This window comes from Rutidosis leptorrhynchoides, chromosome 4 (genome assembly GCF_046630445.1).
Source record: "Rutidosis leptorrhynchoides isolate AG116_Rl617_1_P2 chromosome 4, CSIRO_AGI_Rlap_v1, whole genome shotgun sequence".
In the NCBI taxonomy this organism is placed as follows: Eukaryota; Viridiplantae; Streptophyta; class Magnoliopsida; order Asterales; family Asteraceae; genus Rutidosis; species Rutidosis leptorrhynchoides.
Window position 1 is genome coordinate 546,056,463 of NC_092336.1, and position 18,001 is coordinate 546,074,463.

An 18,001-nucleotide genomic window follows, 5' to 3' on the forward strand; every position below is an offset into this window, starting at 1 on the left:
TTATAGAGTATAAATGACCTAGTTAAACCCTAATGGATCAAGCCCGTCTATATTATTAGGTCAATATACATATTCTAATACGAAGTCTCCCAATGGTGAGCGAAAATAAACTTTACAACCCGTGTACCGAGTTCGAAAGGGTTTGAACCCCATTGTGTTCAAACTCAAGTTGTATTGCATTTAGAACTCGATTTTATTTACTATGTTGGTCTCACTAGAACTCGCACAAACTCGATTTCTAACACGTTCAAGTAAAAGCTTTTTCGATCACACAGTGATAGTTTAAGAGCTCGTTCTTTCAGGACAAAGTTATAAAAATTTGTACAGAATATATTGACCAGTTTTTTAAAAAAGTACAGTAATGTTTTATTTATTAATTTAAACGGAAGTACAGAGTTATTGGGATGAATGGCTGGAGCCCATTTGAAATGAGCATCCAAAAATTGACGGGCAAGCCTACCTAAAGTAGGGCAGACTCACTCGCCTTGTAAAAAGTGCGTTCGTTGTCTTAGGCGTCGGCACGACCCACCGTCTCTATACGATCATTGATAGGTCGCCTCTCACCCTGACAGGACGGGTTAATTTCTCAATTTCTCCCTTCACATCTTTATTTATTCTTCACTCCATCTACCCATGTTTACTCATTTACCGATGTGGGATGTTTTGTTTACTCACCGATTACCGCTGGTCCCACAAGTCTTTGAATGTACACAGCCGAACAATGGGCGGGAAAACATCGTTCGGGTACCGCCGGAAAGCTTTAATTCGACCGGCGGTAGGTTTTGAATTTTCGATTTTCGTGCTAGCTTAATTTACCCTCTTTGCTTCGATTTTATTTACCGTTTCATTTTTTTTACAGACAACAGATGACGGTGGTGGTGAACCTGTAAGTTCAGCGGTGTTCTAGGCTAGGGTTTCGGCGGTGGTGGTGATATATAATCGAGTAATCGACGGCATATTAAAAGGTCAGTCTTCTTCCATGTTTAATTCCATATTTAAACCTGATTGTTAGTCTAATTCCTTGTTTAAACTTGATAGTTAGTTTAATTCCAAGTTGAAATTTGTATGTTGTTCCCAAATTTACTGTTATACAAAAAAAGGAGCATATTGTTCCAAGTTGCTGCTGCTGCAATGTACATTCTTCAACTATTTTCTTTATTTTTGCTGCTGCAATAGGTTGTGCTATCTAGTATAAATATATATTGACTTTTGTATTTATTTTTTTTTTTGGCAAACAAAGGGACCATATATTATTACCAAAAGAGTATTTGACTTATAATTGGTAGTATTTGACTTAGTTCATAATGCTGTTACTTAAAGTGTATATAAAGATATATAGTTAAATTGATTATATAGATGTATATGTATATGTATATAGATTATAGATGAAATTGATGTAAAAGAGTTAAATACTATTTACATCATCGCATTGTAATGCAAAAGAGGTTATAATGACACTACAGGCTCATGGATGGTTTGAATCAGGATACCTGTAACTTGTCATATATATTGGTCATCAACAAATGACAATAATCAGTACCCTATTGGTGTATTTAGTTTTTATTTTTTAAAATTTATACAAAACCATATGAAGCAAAAGGATGGCATACTCACCATTTTCTTGATGGAAATGCTCTACGTATTAGTTTCTTGTTTCTATCGATCAAATTTGGCATATCAGTTAAACTTATAAACTGACTGTTTTGTTTTTATTATGTTTCCACATATGTAGCTGGTAACAATACATAAAAATAAAGACTTGATAATGTACAAGGTTGACCTAATATTCTAAGTGACCAAATGTTGACCTATTTTGACCAGTAGCTTGAATTGATCAATTTCAGTTTTGTGATCAAATGACCAAATGCATTTTAACATTATTATGCTAAGTGACCAAATGACCAATTTCCATTTTTTGACCAAATTTTGACATGTGTTGACATGTGTTGACCTGTTTTGACCAATATCAATTTAGTGACCAAATGTTGACCTGTTTTGACCAAATTGTGGTAATGTACAAGGTGTGCAAGAACTTAAATACAAGTAAGACCTGTAACAAAAAATGGCAATTTGGATAGATATGATCAATATTAGATGCTCTTTTCTAATGATTGGTCCAGTTTAGTTAGAGTTTTGTTTGAATTATATAAGCTATACCTTAGTGACTTTTATAAATTTGTACTGAATGCAGTTTAATTCTTGAAGTGAAATGAAGTTGAAGAGTGTCTTTAATTTTGCTACAACAATTTGACTTCAAAAGTCAAACTGCAGTTTATGTACAAAGTTTAACATGGTTTATATGTGTGTATTTTTTTCGGAAGTCAAACTGCAGTTTATGCACGCGCTTTCGGGCAGAAACCCGAACCGTATTACAGGATCCGAACTTTAAACCATTTTATTTGATGTCAAACATGGTTGATAAGTTTAAAAAGTCAAGTCAAGTTTGGACAAAAAGCTCAAATTGAATGAAAAAAGTCAGTTTGTAAACATTCTGCCTTTTTTCAAAGTTTTAAACGTTCTGCCAGCACACCTTTTTACAACAAGGACCATATTGTTCCAAGTTTCTGCTGCAATGTACATTCTTCATCATATTTTCTTTATTTTTGCTGCTGCAAAGTGGGTTTAGGTTGTGCTATCTAGTATAAATACATTGACTCTTGCATACATATTTGTGTAATAATAACGCTGAGTAGAATAACTATTGCAGTAATGATGTTATTACAGTAGTTCATAAGAATAACATGCATTTAAATGAAATGATACATGAAACAGATGCAGGTCCTTTTATTCGACTGTTTTTTGACATTTTTTTACCTGTATTGACCAATATCAATTTAGTGACCATATTTTACCTGTGTTGACCTGTTTTGACCACTACATTGAATTGACCAATTTCAGTTTAGTGACCATTCTGTCTTAAATGTTTTATTGAATTTTTGTGTTTGGCTATGTTTATGTTATTACTCTTTTAACAATAGTTAATTTTGTTTCATTGTAGTCCTTTGGAAATGGATAAGAGAAAAAATGATGAGAAAAAGGGACCAAAGGAAGCAAATGAACCAAACTTCGATCGACATGTGGTATAAAAACTTTTTAAATGTATGTTTACTTATAATTTTTCTGACGTTAATTGTTTTAAAAGTATGCTTTTTTGAATGTAGACATATTCTGCTAATGTAACTGTGAGGAATAAGATGGTACTTATTTCTGAGATTAAAGAGAAGTTAAAGGGGACGCCTAGGTTAGATTTACTTAGGCGCACTTGTTTCGGTAGTTGGTTGAATCTTAAACTTGATAGGACAGAAGGTGCTTTGATTCATTATATATTGCAGATGCAAGTCCCTGTAAGGGAGCCCCATGATCCGTTGTTACATTCATTGATTTATGAGGTAGGGGGATTTAGGGTGAAGTTTGGACCAAAGGAGTTTTGCCTTATCACGGGATTCCGTTTTGGTGAACAAAATTGGAAACCATTAAAGCCTAAGGTATTACCATTTCGTGAGCGAGTTTTTTCACATGTGAAAAAAGGTAACATCACCCTTGAAGAGCTTTCGATGGTGTTTAATGGGAGTCAATTTAACGAACTAACCCACGAAGATGCAGTTCGTGTGTGTTTGTTGATGATGTTACATTATATTTTTTTGGGGTATGGGGGTGATAAGGGTTATGTTGTGGATGCTTATTGGTTGGAGCTAGTTGAATCTATGGAGGAATGGAACTCTTACCCTTGGGGAACGGATATCTGGATGCATACACATATGAAATTAAAGGATGTCATACCAAAAAATCGAAATAAACATCTGAAAACACCGAAAGGGAAAAAAGTAAGTTATACTCTTGGGGGATTTATTTGGCCGTTTCAGGTTAGTAAATAAATCTCTATCTTTTCATATTTTATTTAAAATATATAAATAATAAATATTAATATTAACTAGATACATCAAAAACTACGGTTATATGTGTTCAATCCGATATTATTCACTCTTAAATAATTATACTTATATGTATTTAAATATATTTACTTATATGTATGTTGTATTTTTTATTTTTTTAAATTTTTGCAGATTTGGATTTTTGAGGCATTTCCCGTGTCCCTAGATTTTTTCATAAAAGATGAAGGGTTCTTACCTCGGGGTGTGCAATGGATCCCAAACTTGTCATTTGGCCCTAACCAACATTGTTACTTCCATGGCCCCTTTGCAGTTGTAAGTCTCTTTTAAATTGTTTTTCCTTATTCTTATTATGTTTGTGGAACTACTTTTATTGACCAACAACTTCTTTTTTAGAAGCATTTTCCGCGCGAAACACTAGAACCAACTAAAGCAGAGAAAGTCACTGATTGGTGGTTATGTAGCATGGAATCTTTTGGGCTAGTTAACCATCGTCCACCCCGGCGTCGGTGTAATAAGCCTCCTCTTTTGCATCCGCTCGATCAGCCTATGCATAACCTTCCCCCACCATCTGTTGATGGTCCCGTGGATGTTCATGTCGATGTTCCCGCGTTGATGAGCCCGTTGATGTTACAAGAATTTTACTTTCAGTTGGTTTTTGCTCGTACTTTGAGTTTAGAGCAACAATTATTTAAGACACAATTGGAGGTAAGTGCTTTGAAAAACCAAGTGGGACAACATTCTGTGGGACAACATTCTGCTGATAAGTTGCCTGCGGATTTCGATTTGAATAATATCGAGGTTACCGATGAGGAGGTGCGTTATTTTTTTAATTTAACTGGTTTAAAAAGTATACAATATTTATATTATTTTATGTAATCTCTATAGATAGATGTAGCATCAAATGAACAACAAAATACCTGTAGCAAATAAAAATGTTGATACTAGAGTTGTTGGTCAACAAATGTATAGACAAGGTTGAAGAACTCGGAACTCGGGGAGTTCTCGGCGGGACAATTTTTAGGAATTCTCGGAGAACTCGGGGAGAACTCGGGAGAACTCGGTTGTTGAATTTCGTTGACTTTTAATATAATAATTCAATAAAATCGGATATTGACCGAGAAGTCCGAGAAATTGGCCGTTGACCGATAAAATGGTATTTGACCGGTTTTTTTCCAATTCATAAAATGAGAACTCGCCAAACTTCTGAATCTGAGTTATCGACGAGTTCTCGGCGATTTTTGCTGATATTTGCAACCTTGTGTATAGACATCTCGAGTTGTCTGAAGTACGTACACCAATGGCTGACCTTGTAGATAAAAACAGTGTTGATACTCTGGCCAGTTATCTACAAACTGTAATTGTATGTACATTTGAATAATAAAAATTTAATTTTTAAAAGTAGTTTGCTTGCTCGTATAACATAACATTTTATATTAAATCTTCGCTATTGCAGAACCCTGACAAGTCTACTACTCCATTTGTGAGCTCAACCCCCACTAATACACTGGAGGACATTTCATATGATGCAAATGATGTGGTTAGTACATATTATAATACTAAGACAGACAGGATAATCAAACATAGAATAATATTATATTACTAATATACAAATACTAAGACAGGATAATGAGACATAGGATAATATTATATTACTAATATACAAATTATGGTTTCAAATGCAGGTTTTACCAGGTAAGAGGGTGAGGAAGGCTGGACCTTACCTTATGTCACCTTATGGTCCATTACAATCATCTACTCCTGTTGCTAAAGTGGATAAGAAGAAGAAACGCACTGTAGTTTCCTTGGAAAAGTTGACCTTGCCATCTATTAACGAGGTATCAAACTGAACTTTTATTGGGAAAGTAAACTTTTATGACGCCTTATGGTGAATATCTATATAGGGTGCGCAACAATCAACGATTGATATTGAGGATGACCCGGAGCCGTATTCGAAGAAGGGGAAGGAAGAGGAGGTCCTTCCCACACCCCGTAATCTTCGACCGTGGAATGAGGTATTATAGTTTACCGTCGTTTCACATTCGAAGGAAAAACATATAGGTTGACTACTACTTTCACATTTGATTTTGTGAAAATTTTATGGTTTTCATAAACATATAATTAACCATTAGATCCAGCTACTAAAATTACATTCGTGTACTTGCTGACTGAAAATGGTTGTGTATATTTTTTTAACATATACATAATACATATTTTGATTATTGTATTGAAGTTGTTCTTAGGTTTTAAGAGTAGTTTCATAGTTTGTTTGATCCTTAAATTTGGGTTGTCTACAGAGTAGTTTCATAGTTTCCCAGGGTTAAATTTGAAAGAAAGATATGAACTTTCATTCATTATTTATTATTTGTATTTAAGAAAGTTTAATTCTTTGTGTTTTTTCTTATGATCAGTGAATATACTTATGTTTATAATGTGGACAAAATCATTTTTCGATTTCTTGTGATTTATCATTTCTCACATGTATTCTTGATAAATCAGTATTATTTATTTTTTTCATTGTTTGTTCCCATAGGATTTTGTGAGAAAATATGGAAGTCAAACTCATCCTGTGGCGGATTATGAATTTCTTTGTTGGCTAATGTCAGAAGCATCAGTTTCGGTTTCAGTGTGTATCAGAACAAAGCAGATTGTAAACAAGAAATTTTGGTATACCTTACTTTGTAGACAATGCCCCTTGCCGTATAGACAACCGAACGAGAATATCGATGAAGGATGGTTGGAAGATGCCGTAAGTTTATTAATGTTATTAAGTTTTTTTATTTTCGCATCTTGTTATTAACCTTTTATTTTCCTAATAACAGCATATACGCTTATGGGTTGACTACCTAAACACCATAAGGCCACCGGACGCCGATTGGTGTGCTATAGATCCGTTGTTTTGCACTTGTATTGAAAAAGGCTTTGATCTAGCTACGTATTATTCGGATGGACATGTTTTTCCTGGGAAGTGGAAAGACGTTAGGCGCGTAAGTTTTCATTACACATTTTGAATATTTAAGCGTCTATTATACATAAAAGCATACGTGTATGTTTTCTTGTAATTGTAGTATAATTGCCTAAATGTGGACGAATATTGATTTTAGGTCTTTATTCCCGCATGTTCCGATAAACATTGGGTTCTATTGGTGTTTGATATCGAGCTAGGGATATTTACATATTATGACAGCCTGATTCTAGTTGATGATCCTGGAAGAGGAAGATTTGGTACTTTGTGGACTGGACTTGAGGCCAAAATTAGGACAAGCTTGCCTGACTTTTTAGAGGTTAGTGGTGTATTTGATAGACTGGGTTTGAACAAAGGCTCGTACACCATAAGCTTTAGAAGCCATCCGCAAAAAGAAACTGCACAACAGCGTAGCATGTTTGGTGATTGTGGTGTATTTGTGTGTATGTTTATGTATCGCTTGGCATTTAATATGCCCGTTAACACCTCTTTAGATACTGTAGAAGTTGCATTGTGGTATCGTGAGTCTTTACTTAGTCTCTTTTATGAGTTTGTGGATCTTTAAAGTAATATGTATTGCAAGTCTAATGTAAGTTGAAAACAATTTGGGGGTTTCTTGACTTGTAAAACTCAACTTGACAGGTATAATTTTTGGTGTATTTTTGGGCATGAGTTATATAGCTGTAGTAATTTGAATTTGGGTAGTTATTTGTGTGATGTTGACTATTTTGATCACAATTTTATTTCAGGTACGCAAGTTTATTTTGGTAGGTTGTTAGTTATTTTAGAGATTATCATCGTACGTGTTTGGGACTTGAAACCAATTTAAATTGTGGAATGTATAACTGCAATCGAGAAAAATGCAAATTATTACACTTTTGGTGATGTCGCAACAATTATTGACCATATATCAATGTGTTACAATAAATGTCAATTAAAATTGGCATCTACAAAATTGTATATAAATATAAATATATACATAAATAAAAGTTATAAAACACCTCATTTTCTAGCCAACCACCATCCTCCAATTTAAGAAGTCTTTCCCAAAATTTTAGCTTTAAATGGTAAGGAAAGCCTTTGATAATGCAATATCGCTCAACACGTTCACTTTTTTCAACGTATACTTTATGATCGTCCGTTATTGTAAAACTGAAGTGTCGTGCCTTCAACCAAAACATATCTTTTCTCCACATCCTCGCAAATGAGTGACTAAAAATAAATATTAAAAAAAAAACAATACATTCTATGGGCTTATAATTACTATAATGAAAAATTAATAAGATAATTACTTCATCGTTATCATTACCATCCCAATTGTTTTAGATCCAATAGTAAGTTTAAATCGGAATGAAACATTTGGGTGGTGTTTTTTGCTACAACTTTCGGGGGAGAAAATTTCGATTAATTTCTATCAAAAACTTCAATTATTATAATTGAGACATTGCTTCATCGGAAACACCAAAATAATCATACTGTTGTTGCTGGCCGACAACATTATTACCATCGTCATCATCTTGCAGGCGAACGACATTTTCAGGTTTGTCGTCATGTTTCAAGTTTACTTGTTTTTTTCTAGGCGTAGATGGTTTAATACTAGGCGACCACGTTCTGGTCGGGTAAGCTTTCTCCCAAAGAACCTATTATGTAAGAAAACATGATGATCGTTGCTTCTATAATAATAAAAGATTGATTCAGTATCCAAAGTTGATGTTTAAAGCACCTCAAAAAGCTCGGGAATTTTTTGAAATTTCTTAATTTTAGGCCTTATATACAGGTCATCGAAACGACATTCAAATTTAGCTAGTAGTTCTGCTTCACTTACCCCGTCTAGAAACAACATCGTACGCTTATAGTAATCATGTGATTTTTCAAGAGGCGTTGCCACCATTTCTCTCGGTCTATACTCGCTCTACAATTTAAAAATTAATAGAAGTCATAACAATATAAAAATCAAATAAATAAAGGTTCCATCGACATCTTTTCCAAATCTAAACACCGTACCCAACCAATTACTTCCTTTTGTTTCCAATCAACAATTCGAGGACGCTCCACGCATCGCTCCTTTATCGGATATTCACTTAGATACCGAAGCACTTCAAAAATCCATATCTATTTGTCCACATTATAAATAAAAATATATTATTAAATAAACTATATTAATATAGTATGAGTAATTAATATTGAAACAACAATCAACCTTAAAAGCATGGATAAAGCCTTGAAGACCATACACTGGATTCTCTGAAGGAGGTTTAGGATAAAACGATATCGCACGTCCTGGGCACTGAGACAGTTGTTCAAACATGTGATGTCAAACATTAGCTACCCCATGAAAAACTATTCCATACGTTGAAATCCTCAACGAGTCTTAGTAACTCATCATCAACAACATAATTAGCATCAGAATCAATAAAACCGTGAACTAAAAGCAATAACAAACAAATTAGAACAACATCCAAATCTGTGTAATTGTGATGATGTTCGAAAGCATATACAAGATCAGACCCAAGTACGTAATGTTTTTTGTCCACAAATGCGAATTTTCGAGTTCTTAACGATCCGCAACCGGTTCCTGATACTCTAGGCAATTTTTTAAATTCCAAACCAGTAATTAACATGAATTCCTCCGGCCAAAAAATAGTTTTTTTCCAGCAACCTCAAAAATCAACCTCTCCGTCTTATAATTAACATCAACTAAGTTTTTTTTTTTAAAGGCAAGTTGTTGGCATCGAATACTCTCAGTTGCCACGCACGCACGCGCTTTTAGGCAGGAAACCAGAACCGCATTACAAGAATCCGAACCTTATACCATCCCGAGGGGCAGGCGGTCGGACATGGGTCCTGAATACGGGTCAGTAAAACCTTCCCCGGGGCAATTCGGCTTTCAGGAAATAAATCTCACGAATATTTTTAAGAGGAGTGACTCGAACTTGAGACTTCCCCACCCCTATCCCAATGCACAAGTGCAAAGGAGTGATGTTAGACTTTACAGTCAGCCCACAAAAATTGTCCAAAACATGTTTTATTAAAAATCTTCCGACATCTAAACCTATCACCACTAAAAACCTATTAATTTTACGCACAATGTTGATGTTAGACTTTATTACAACATCTGCGTAATAGTATTTTCCCTGGAAAAAAAAAGATAAAAATTAATCTACAACTATATATATATATGTATCTACTATAATATTTACCATAAAATCTAGTTATAAAAAACTTACGATATTATGTTTTGAAGTCATTGATCTATAAGTCGGTGCTTCAGCGACTATGCCTCATTTATGTCTGTCCATCATTACCTTTAGAGTCTAACCACATTAACAAATTTCCTTCGTGAAAATATATAAGAAACAAAATAATTTTGTGAATGTAAAGTAAGTCTATGAATATATTAAATCTAGAACAATTACATACTTTTGTATAATAAATTTAAGCAACTACCAACTAATGAAATACATTCAACCCTCTGTTTCTTCATTAATATTCAATAAAAGGTGCAATTGGGTCAACACAATCCAAGGAACAAAACATTAAACCAAAACAGTTTTATGTCCAATTTCTGAACATAATTTACAAATAAACTGTATTTAACCAATTTTACGAAAAACTGTGCAATTAAGTCAACTAATGAAGCTCAAACCTTAACAGTTATACATTACCACAATTTGCCAGTTAAAATGAGTCAGATTGCCAGTTTAAATCTTACCATTAGAGATGACAATATGGGCTGTAAAAATGGGTCATTTTAGTTTCACCTAAACAGTTTTATGTCTAATTTCTGAACATAATTTCAGAATAAACTGTGTTTTAACGATGGTTACAAAACACTTTGGGCCACTTTCGACCAGTTTTCAAATGTGACCCGTTTGATACAACAAGTTTCTAAGTAATTGGCTTAAAAGTAAAAACGGGTAAATTAAAAAATATCAATGCCTGATCAGCTGATCTTGCACCTTTTGATATAACTGCATAAGTCTGATGATCAGATGGTTTAACTAGGATATAACCTCACCATTAGAAGAAACAAGATTAGGTGTAGACTTTTCTAAAGTCTATAGACAATCCAAGTTATTTAGACTTTGCTGACTTAACAAGGAACAAAATCGACCCATTTGATTTAGATCTAACAATCCGCACTAGAACTATAATTTCAAACTATCAGGTTTAGAACTACAATTTTAAAGTAGCAATCAGATCAATCACAAACAATCAGGTTTAAACTTATAACTACCACTATAAATTATGTGTGCCTGTTGAGACCTCTACAAATCAGCTTAGTCAGATACATGTGTGCTTGTTTAAACTTATAGGCAACTATCCTTGATTTAGTACCAAATGTAGAACCAAATTCATCACTAACATTTCAATTATGAACCAAAATCTAAGAGATTATGAACATATACCCTTACCTTCTCACCAACCACCGCCGGAACCCTAACATCACCGCTGGTACACTACGACCACTGTCGGAAACCTGGAACCACCGCCAATAATACTCGAAATCACAAGTTCACCACCAACGGTCGATTTTGCAATGAATGAAAGGGTAAAAAAAACACAGTTACTATACAGGGTGAAGCATCTAGCACAAAAACCAAGAATTCAAATTCCTACCGCCGATCGAATTATTGAATTCCTGCGGTACCGCTGAACGCCTTTAACCCCCCCCCCCCCCCCCTTCCCCCAAAACTCTCCGGCTGTATAGATTGACGACTTGTGGGACCAGCGGTAGTCAATTACATGTGTCGTTCGATGTGTGGTTACCGCCATACGAATTACCAATTCCGGCGGTCCGTACGTCAAGAATGAAAATTTTACTCTGACATCGCCTCTGTCACAAAATTTCTCAATATAAGACCACTCTTATCCATGACACCTGTCATACAACCACATTGTGCCACATCAGCACCACCTCAACAACTTCTTCCTGTCACTTAACCCATCACATCTAGGGATGGCAATGGCCACCCGATTCGTTGGATATCCACCCGATCCACCTGCTTCGTGATGGATATTGATGATCCTAAATGGATATGGATATGGACATGGATGAAAAGTTCCATCCATGGATATATCCATTACCACCCGAAATACATATACAAATACAAAAATATCGATATATGCTTACATATTTACTATTACAAGTTCATCTACCGTTTGATTTATATTTTGGTTTCAACCCTATTACAATAAAACACGTATATCTAATAGAATAAAGTTACAAATTTCGTATTTAGTTATTCATAATCTATGTTTTATAGTAAATTTAACAAATTTCGTTATATCTTCGACAAAGATTACACATTCTTATTGATATATTATAATTATGTCATGTTATTTTATTTTTGCTATACTACATTATTATTTTAATCGCATATTAGGAAATATTATAATATTTTTTAATATCCATTGAATATCCGTTAACCCGTTTAATCCACTGGATATGGATATGGATGGATGACCTGAAACTTAATGGATATGAATATGGATGTGGATGAACAAAAACCAAATGAATATGGATATGGATACGGTATCACCCGATCCATATCCTATCCATTGTCATCCCTTTATTCGCATCCCTAGTATCCATCACATATTCACATACACATTATTATAAAATGGACTCACCAAAATTAATTAATTAATTAATTAATTAATATAATGTATAACATTTAATCCGTATAGTACAAACAAGAAAAGCAAGTAGCTGCACGGTTCAAAATGCTACCCAACGACATTTAGCATCACTGGCTTTTCAATGGAGCTCCAACAACACTTGTTAGCAATGGAGTCTTTGCAACAGAGCTCCAAGGAAGCTCCAACCACGGAGCCGTTAAGAGTAGTCTAAGTAGTTTGCGTTTATCATTTCTAAATTCTAATGATATTGAGGTTGAAGATATTTTAATGTCAGCTTGATATTTTGTATACTTTTGAGTCCATGAGTTCTAATGAAAAAAACAAAAATCATATCCGAGAGAAAATAAAATCATTCAGATGACATCTTTTTTTCAAATTAACACACTGATACATTAGTGCCACAACCGTATTTCATTCACGTCACTAACTCATCACATTTTACTTTCATTCATCACACATCTTTTTTTCAAATTAACACACTAACACATTAACGCCACATCCATATTTCCTTCTTGTCACTAACTCATCACATTTTACTCTCATTCATGATATACACATCACACGCTTCCTCGCACCCACTAAATTAATTATTTAATTCAAAGTACAAATTTTAGAACAAAATGTACCAAAAATGCATGGGCCTCGTGATGGAAAGTGTTGTGAATTCAAGTAAAGGAGAGCAAGCCAATATGGCTAGACTAGCCGCTAATATTGGCGCCAATGTTGGCTAGGCCTTTGAACTCCCGATGGGAGTGCTCTAATAAGGCTGCGAATATAGTGGGAAAGCAGGGTATAACAAGCAAGTAGTAATCAGTTGTTGTGGCTTTAAAGACCCTTTTGTTTCTAGGATAATTGGTAAAGTCTTCCATAAAAAGTGTACAATTATTTATGATTACCGAAACATGCACAGATAGGTTATTAAAAAGAGATCATTGAGATGATATAACATATGTATGAAACAAACACGTTGCAACATAATAATGGGACTGAAAATAGCGCAAGGTGCCCCATGAGAAAGTAAAATCTTCAAATACAAATTTATATCTTAAATAAGTTGACATGGTTTCTCTCCAAGGCTAACGCAAAGCCATAACCCCTTTGCATTCAAGGCTCAAAAGTCAGATTCTCAGCCTCTTTTCGCACCGACTCAAATAGTACAGATGACAAGTATCGTTCCCCAAAACTTGGAAAAATAACCTGCATTTAATTTCACATAAAATCTCCTAAATTGTTTACACCACATATATCTAAGGCCTCACATAAAATCTAAGGCTTCAAAAAAGTGGACGGGTTGGTTAATCGGTCAAACATGTAGGTGATCACATTGACCCAAAATCCATTTTTTTATACAATTAATAAGCATGTTAAACAATATAAATATGAACAGGTAAATTCAATGCAAATTTGAAACGAACTGGTAAACCCAAAGGGATCTTTTGAGTCTAGAATTAAGACCGCATATAAGATGAGCTAAAGTTAGAACAGTACTGAAGAAACTTACAACAATTAGCTTTCCAGCACTCTCTGGCCTCTTAGCAATCTTGATTGCAGCTGCAGCTGCAGCTCCAGATGATATTCCTACCTGCAACAGTTGAGGCGGCGGATATCAGAATCTCAATTACAAGATAAGCTGGTCACGAATAGCATCATGATTCATGAAGGATAAAAATGACCCCGTAGGTTATAGGTGGAAGCTGGGAGGCTTTGGTAACGGGTCAGGTAAAGTTTAGTTTGAGTTAGGTCGGCCTGGAACACTTCCCTAGAACTTTTTAATTTCTTTATGACTAATTAAAGCTGCAAGTACATATACCAAATTATTACAGCACCAATCCAGTTTTTGCAAAAAGTGATCTAGGAGGTTGTAAGCATTGAGAATAATCTTTAAATGATTTTCAACCAATTTAATTTTCAGAACCAGAATTTTGGACTTGGCCCATACCCGTTAAAAAAATATAACGATACCCAACTTGGCTCATTTGTAAGTATATGGGTCGATATTGCCACATCTACTATGATCACCAAGTAAAGCATTTTAACATGTTCAGAGACATATGTGATGAGTAAATATAACTTACAAGTAATCCTTCTTTGAGGGCAAGAAGCTTTGCAGTTTCGATGGCTTCCTCACTTGAAACCTTAGCAAAAAACACATACAAACATTACTTTAAAAATAAACAATCAATGGTGGACAATAGGTTTCCAGCCTCTAGTTCTGGAGAATTATGAAAGCCATGAAATCTACTTTATAAAAAGAAATGGACAAAGCAAAAGGGGGTGGGGGTCTTACTTGAACAACTTCATCGATGAGATCAACTTCTAAAACACCAGGAATAAAACCAGCACCAATCCCTTGGATCTTATGTGGACCTAATGCATTATAAACATGATCAGTTAGGAAACATTCTTCGTAAGAAAGAAGTACAACTGACACAGGTATATTAATTAATTTTATTAAAGATGTTATAAATAGATTATGCCACTTGCACTTATAATTCATGCATACTATGATGACAAACTTCGAGGGTTTAGGTTGGTTTCATAGGCTAGTTCATATTACGTGAATGAAAAAGCTTCGAGTATATGTTGTAGTTCATTCTAGAATATGATAGAATCATATGATAGATGATAGACATAAAAAAATTAATAATAATAAATGCGATCATAGCGGCATTTCATAGTTTGAGGAACTCGTGATGAAGTGATAACATAAGTTTTGTAGCTGGAGCTAACTAGCAAAAGTACAGTGGGACAAAGACCTTTCTTAATCTAAAACTTATCTTAAATGGTTCCAATAAAGGTGCTATTTTAAAAATATTATATCAGAAGTAAACTTATAAACAAATGAAACTAGACCTTTCTTCATCAAGAGCTTCTTGCAGTTTCTGATTGTAAGCCCTCTGAGGCAGGAAACTAATTAAGGAAAAGTAATTATATAGGTATAGCTTACCGGGCTTTCCTCCAGACAAGATAGGACTTTCAGTAGGCTCAATACCATAAAGCTGAGGCCAAGAAATTAATAGATTAATTAATTCAAAAGAGGATAAATGCATGCAATGATAGAATATACAAGAGATATATATAAATGTAGCATTACAGAGTACAACTACTAGAAGTGGCAATCATGAGCAGATGTATGTACCGGGTTCAACGAATTTTAAAATCTACCACTTTTCGTGGGCATTTGTACATTAATTTTTATTTCGATTATAACCAATAGTACAAAAAGAGTCGGTGGGTCAGCTTGGCCTTACCGGTATTGACTCGCACATAAGAGTTACTCGTTTCTACGTGCTACACATCCCCCCCCCCCCCCCAACAAAAAAAAAAACCCACCCAGCTCAAATCGGCACCTCTAATGCCAACAGTAAAGTTATCAAATTGGTACGGATAAGCACAAATAAATCAAACCTTTATGTTAGGGTTTTGTTCTTTAAGATATTTCCCTGCACCTGTAATCGTACCGCCAGTTCCAATGCCAGAAACAAAGGCATCAATTTTCCCATCCGAACCCTTCCAGATTTCTGGTCCAGTTGTTTCGTAATGAACCTAGGAAGTACAATAAGCAATTAAAAATGTAACATAACACATTAATACAACAAAATTATTAAGATGATGCTACCTTTGGATTAGCAGGATTCTCAAACTGCTGAAGAATGTAAGAATTTGGTGTTTTAGCCAATATCTCCTCGGCCTTCGCGACAGCACCTTTCATTCCTTTAGCAGGATCAGTAAGGACCAACTCTGCACCAAATGCACGGAGAATTATTCGTCTCTCCAAGCTCATGGATGCAGGCATGGTGATTATGAGCTTGTAACCCTTTGCTGCAGCCATAAAGGCTAGCCCAATGCCAGTGTTACCGCTTGTTGGTTCGATAAGGACACTCTTTAAGAATAAAATGACAAAACATATCAGTTTAAGTCATAATATTCTATTTTATTCTATAATAAAGTAGTGTTAGTTATAATTAAACATTTACTTTTTAGATAGCAAGACAAACAATAATAGTTAACAAAACATGACCGTTATTCCGTTAGAATTCTTTTTTGAGTGATTGCGTGAATGGAAGAACAAAATTGATCATTGAACCATGTATCCAATAACCCATAACTGAATATTCAGCTCTAATATGTTCACATAACCTAAAGTTGACTCTGATTAATACACTTAGTACAGTGCTTAAAGGCGTCTTCTAAATCCCAACAGTAGTCTACCCCATACTTCCATTTAACAGCTTTTAGTAACATGACTATCATACAAACATACGTTTACCAATATAAACGTAAACATACATAAATCTTTTCAATCATCTATAAATGATGCCAACAAACCTCTCCAGGTGTTATGAGCCCCTTTGCCTCAGCATCTGAGATCATACTATAACCGATCCTGCACACCAGAAGTAAACAAAATCAGACCCATACAAAAGCAATAGTCAATTAGTCATAATGCACACTCCTAAATCACTTCACTATATCAAACTATTAATCAAGCATAATGGATATGAAATCGCATTGATAATTCAAACTTTATAATAAGCAATTTGTAGAGTGATCAACTACTAGTAACCTAACAATAACTAGATATGAAATATCTGAACACCAAAAACGAAAAATGAAATCATGCCTCGTCTGGCTCACGGAATCCAATGAGATCCGACGGAATTGGATATGAATTTAGACACGGCGCATGTCTAAATTCAATTCCAATTCCGCCAGAATCCCATTGGATTCAGTGAGCCAAACGGAATCAGTTTAACAAAATCACCTATCTTTAACACTAGAACATGGTTCCATCCGACGGAATTGGATATGAATTTAGACACGACGCATGTCTAAATTCAATTCCAATTCCGCCATAATCACATTGGATTCAGTGAGCCAAACGGAATCAGTTTAACAAAATCACCTATCTTTAACACTAGAACATGGTTCCATCATTTCCAATTTGGCTGCAATTCGCCCAACACATCCATCCACAACATTATTCAAATAAACCAAAGGTGTGTTACCAATCAACTGCAAAGTAGTAAACATAATATAACCAATAAATTATAATTTAATCTATAAATATATAATAGGTTAAGGTTATGAACAAATACACAATCAGCAAACTTACTTCAGTAACATCCTTAGCAATTGAAATCTTTCCTTCCGCCATAACTTTAAAAACCTATCTGAAAATAAAAATTGATAAAAACTTCAAGTTATCGATCTTAAACAATAAATCTATGTGCTGGCCTGCATAATAATAGTATATAGGATAAGATGCATATAATTAAATAATTGAAAACGATTATTGGATCGTACAGATAACAAATATATTAATATTAAATAGGCTACGTGATTCTCGAAATTGAGCATCGCAATTTTATACAGTATTTAGTTATTGAACTTACTTTGTTAATGAAGTGTCGATTAGTGAAATAGACGACGAAATGATACCTTCGTCAACTGCGATCACAAGAACAAGGCTTACTGAAGAGTTTTTGTAACTATTTATAGA

At 34.5% G+C, this 18,001-nt stretch overlaps 2 protein-coding genes across 4 annotated transcripts; one reads left to right on the plus strand and one right to left on the minus strand.

The window, feature by feature from the left end:
* Positions 1–908: 908 nt before the first annotated feature.
* LOC139845151 (uncharacterized) lies at positions 909–7,461 on the plus strand. Its single transcript, XM_071835373.1, has 11 exons — positions 909–965; positions 2,999–3,080; positions 3,162–3,863; positions 4,065–4,205; positions 4,287–4,706; positions 5,347–5,430; positions 5,576–5,728; positions 5,795–5,905; positions 6,424–6,639; positions 6,713–6,877; positions 6,995–7,461. Exons 2-11 carry the CDS (start codon positions 3,009–3,011, stop codon positions 7,418–7,420), a joined length of 2,490 nt encoding a protein of 829 aa, XP_071691474.1. The 5' UTR covers positions 909–965; positions 2,999–3,008; the 3' UTR covers positions 7,421–7,461.
* A 5,948-nt stretch (positions 7,462–13,409) lies between these two features.
* On the minus strand, positions 13,410–18,001 carry LOC139845152 (cysteine synthase). Of its 3 annotated transcripts, none has more exons than XM_071835374.1 (11): positions 17,895–18,001; positions 17,615–17,672; positions 17,405–17,514; positions 16,828–16,885; positions 16,118–16,381; positions 15,907–16,044; positions 15,446–15,497; positions 14,786–14,865; positions 14,574–14,633; positions 14,000–14,080; positions 13,410–13,695 (listed from the first exon to the last, which is right to left on the minus strand). In XM_071835374.1, the coding sequence occupies exons 2-11, from the start codon at positions 17,654–17,656 to the stop codon at positions 13,603–13,605; spliced, it is 978 nt and encodes a 325-aa protein (XP_071691475.1). In that variant the 5' UTR covers positions 17,657–17,672; positions 17,895–18,001; the 3' UTR covers positions 13,410–13,602. The 3 variants fall into 3 exon arrangements, with proteins under 3 accessions (XP_071691475.1, XP_071691476.1, XP_071691477.1); XM_071835375.1 differs by having other exon boundaries at positions 17,615–17,668; positions 17,895–17,972; XM_071835376.1 differs by lacking the exons at positions 17,405–17,514; positions 17,615–17,672; positions 17,895–18,001 and adding an exon at positions 17,264–17,292.

Bases quoted from the DNA above. Each gene is read 5' to 3' on its own strand.
- LOC139845152 (XM_071835374.1), bottom strand. From the start codon at position 17,656: ATGGCGGAAGGAAAGATTTCAATTGCTAAGGATGTTACTGAA. The intron at 16,382-16,827 runs GTTTGTTGGCAT...TTATTCTTAAAG, and splicing joins GGCTCATAACACCTGGAGAG to AGTGTCCTTATCGAACCAAC. The intron at 14,866-15,445 runs GTAAGCTATACC...ATAATGCATTAG, and splicing joins CTTGTCTGGAGGAAAGCCCG to GTCCACATAAGATCCAAGGG.
- LOC139845151 (XM_071835373.1), top strand. From the start codon at position 3,009: ATGGATAAGAGAAAAAATGATGAGAAAAAGGGACCAAAGGAAGCAAAT. The intron at 4,707-5,346 runs GTGCGTTATTTT...TCGCTATTGCAG, and splicing joins TCGAGGTTACCGATGAGGAG to AACCCTGACAAGTCTACTAC. The intron at 5,906-6,423 runs GTATTATAGTTT...TTGTTCCCATAG, and splicing joins ATCTTCGACCGTGGAATGAG to GATTTTGTGAGAAAATATGG.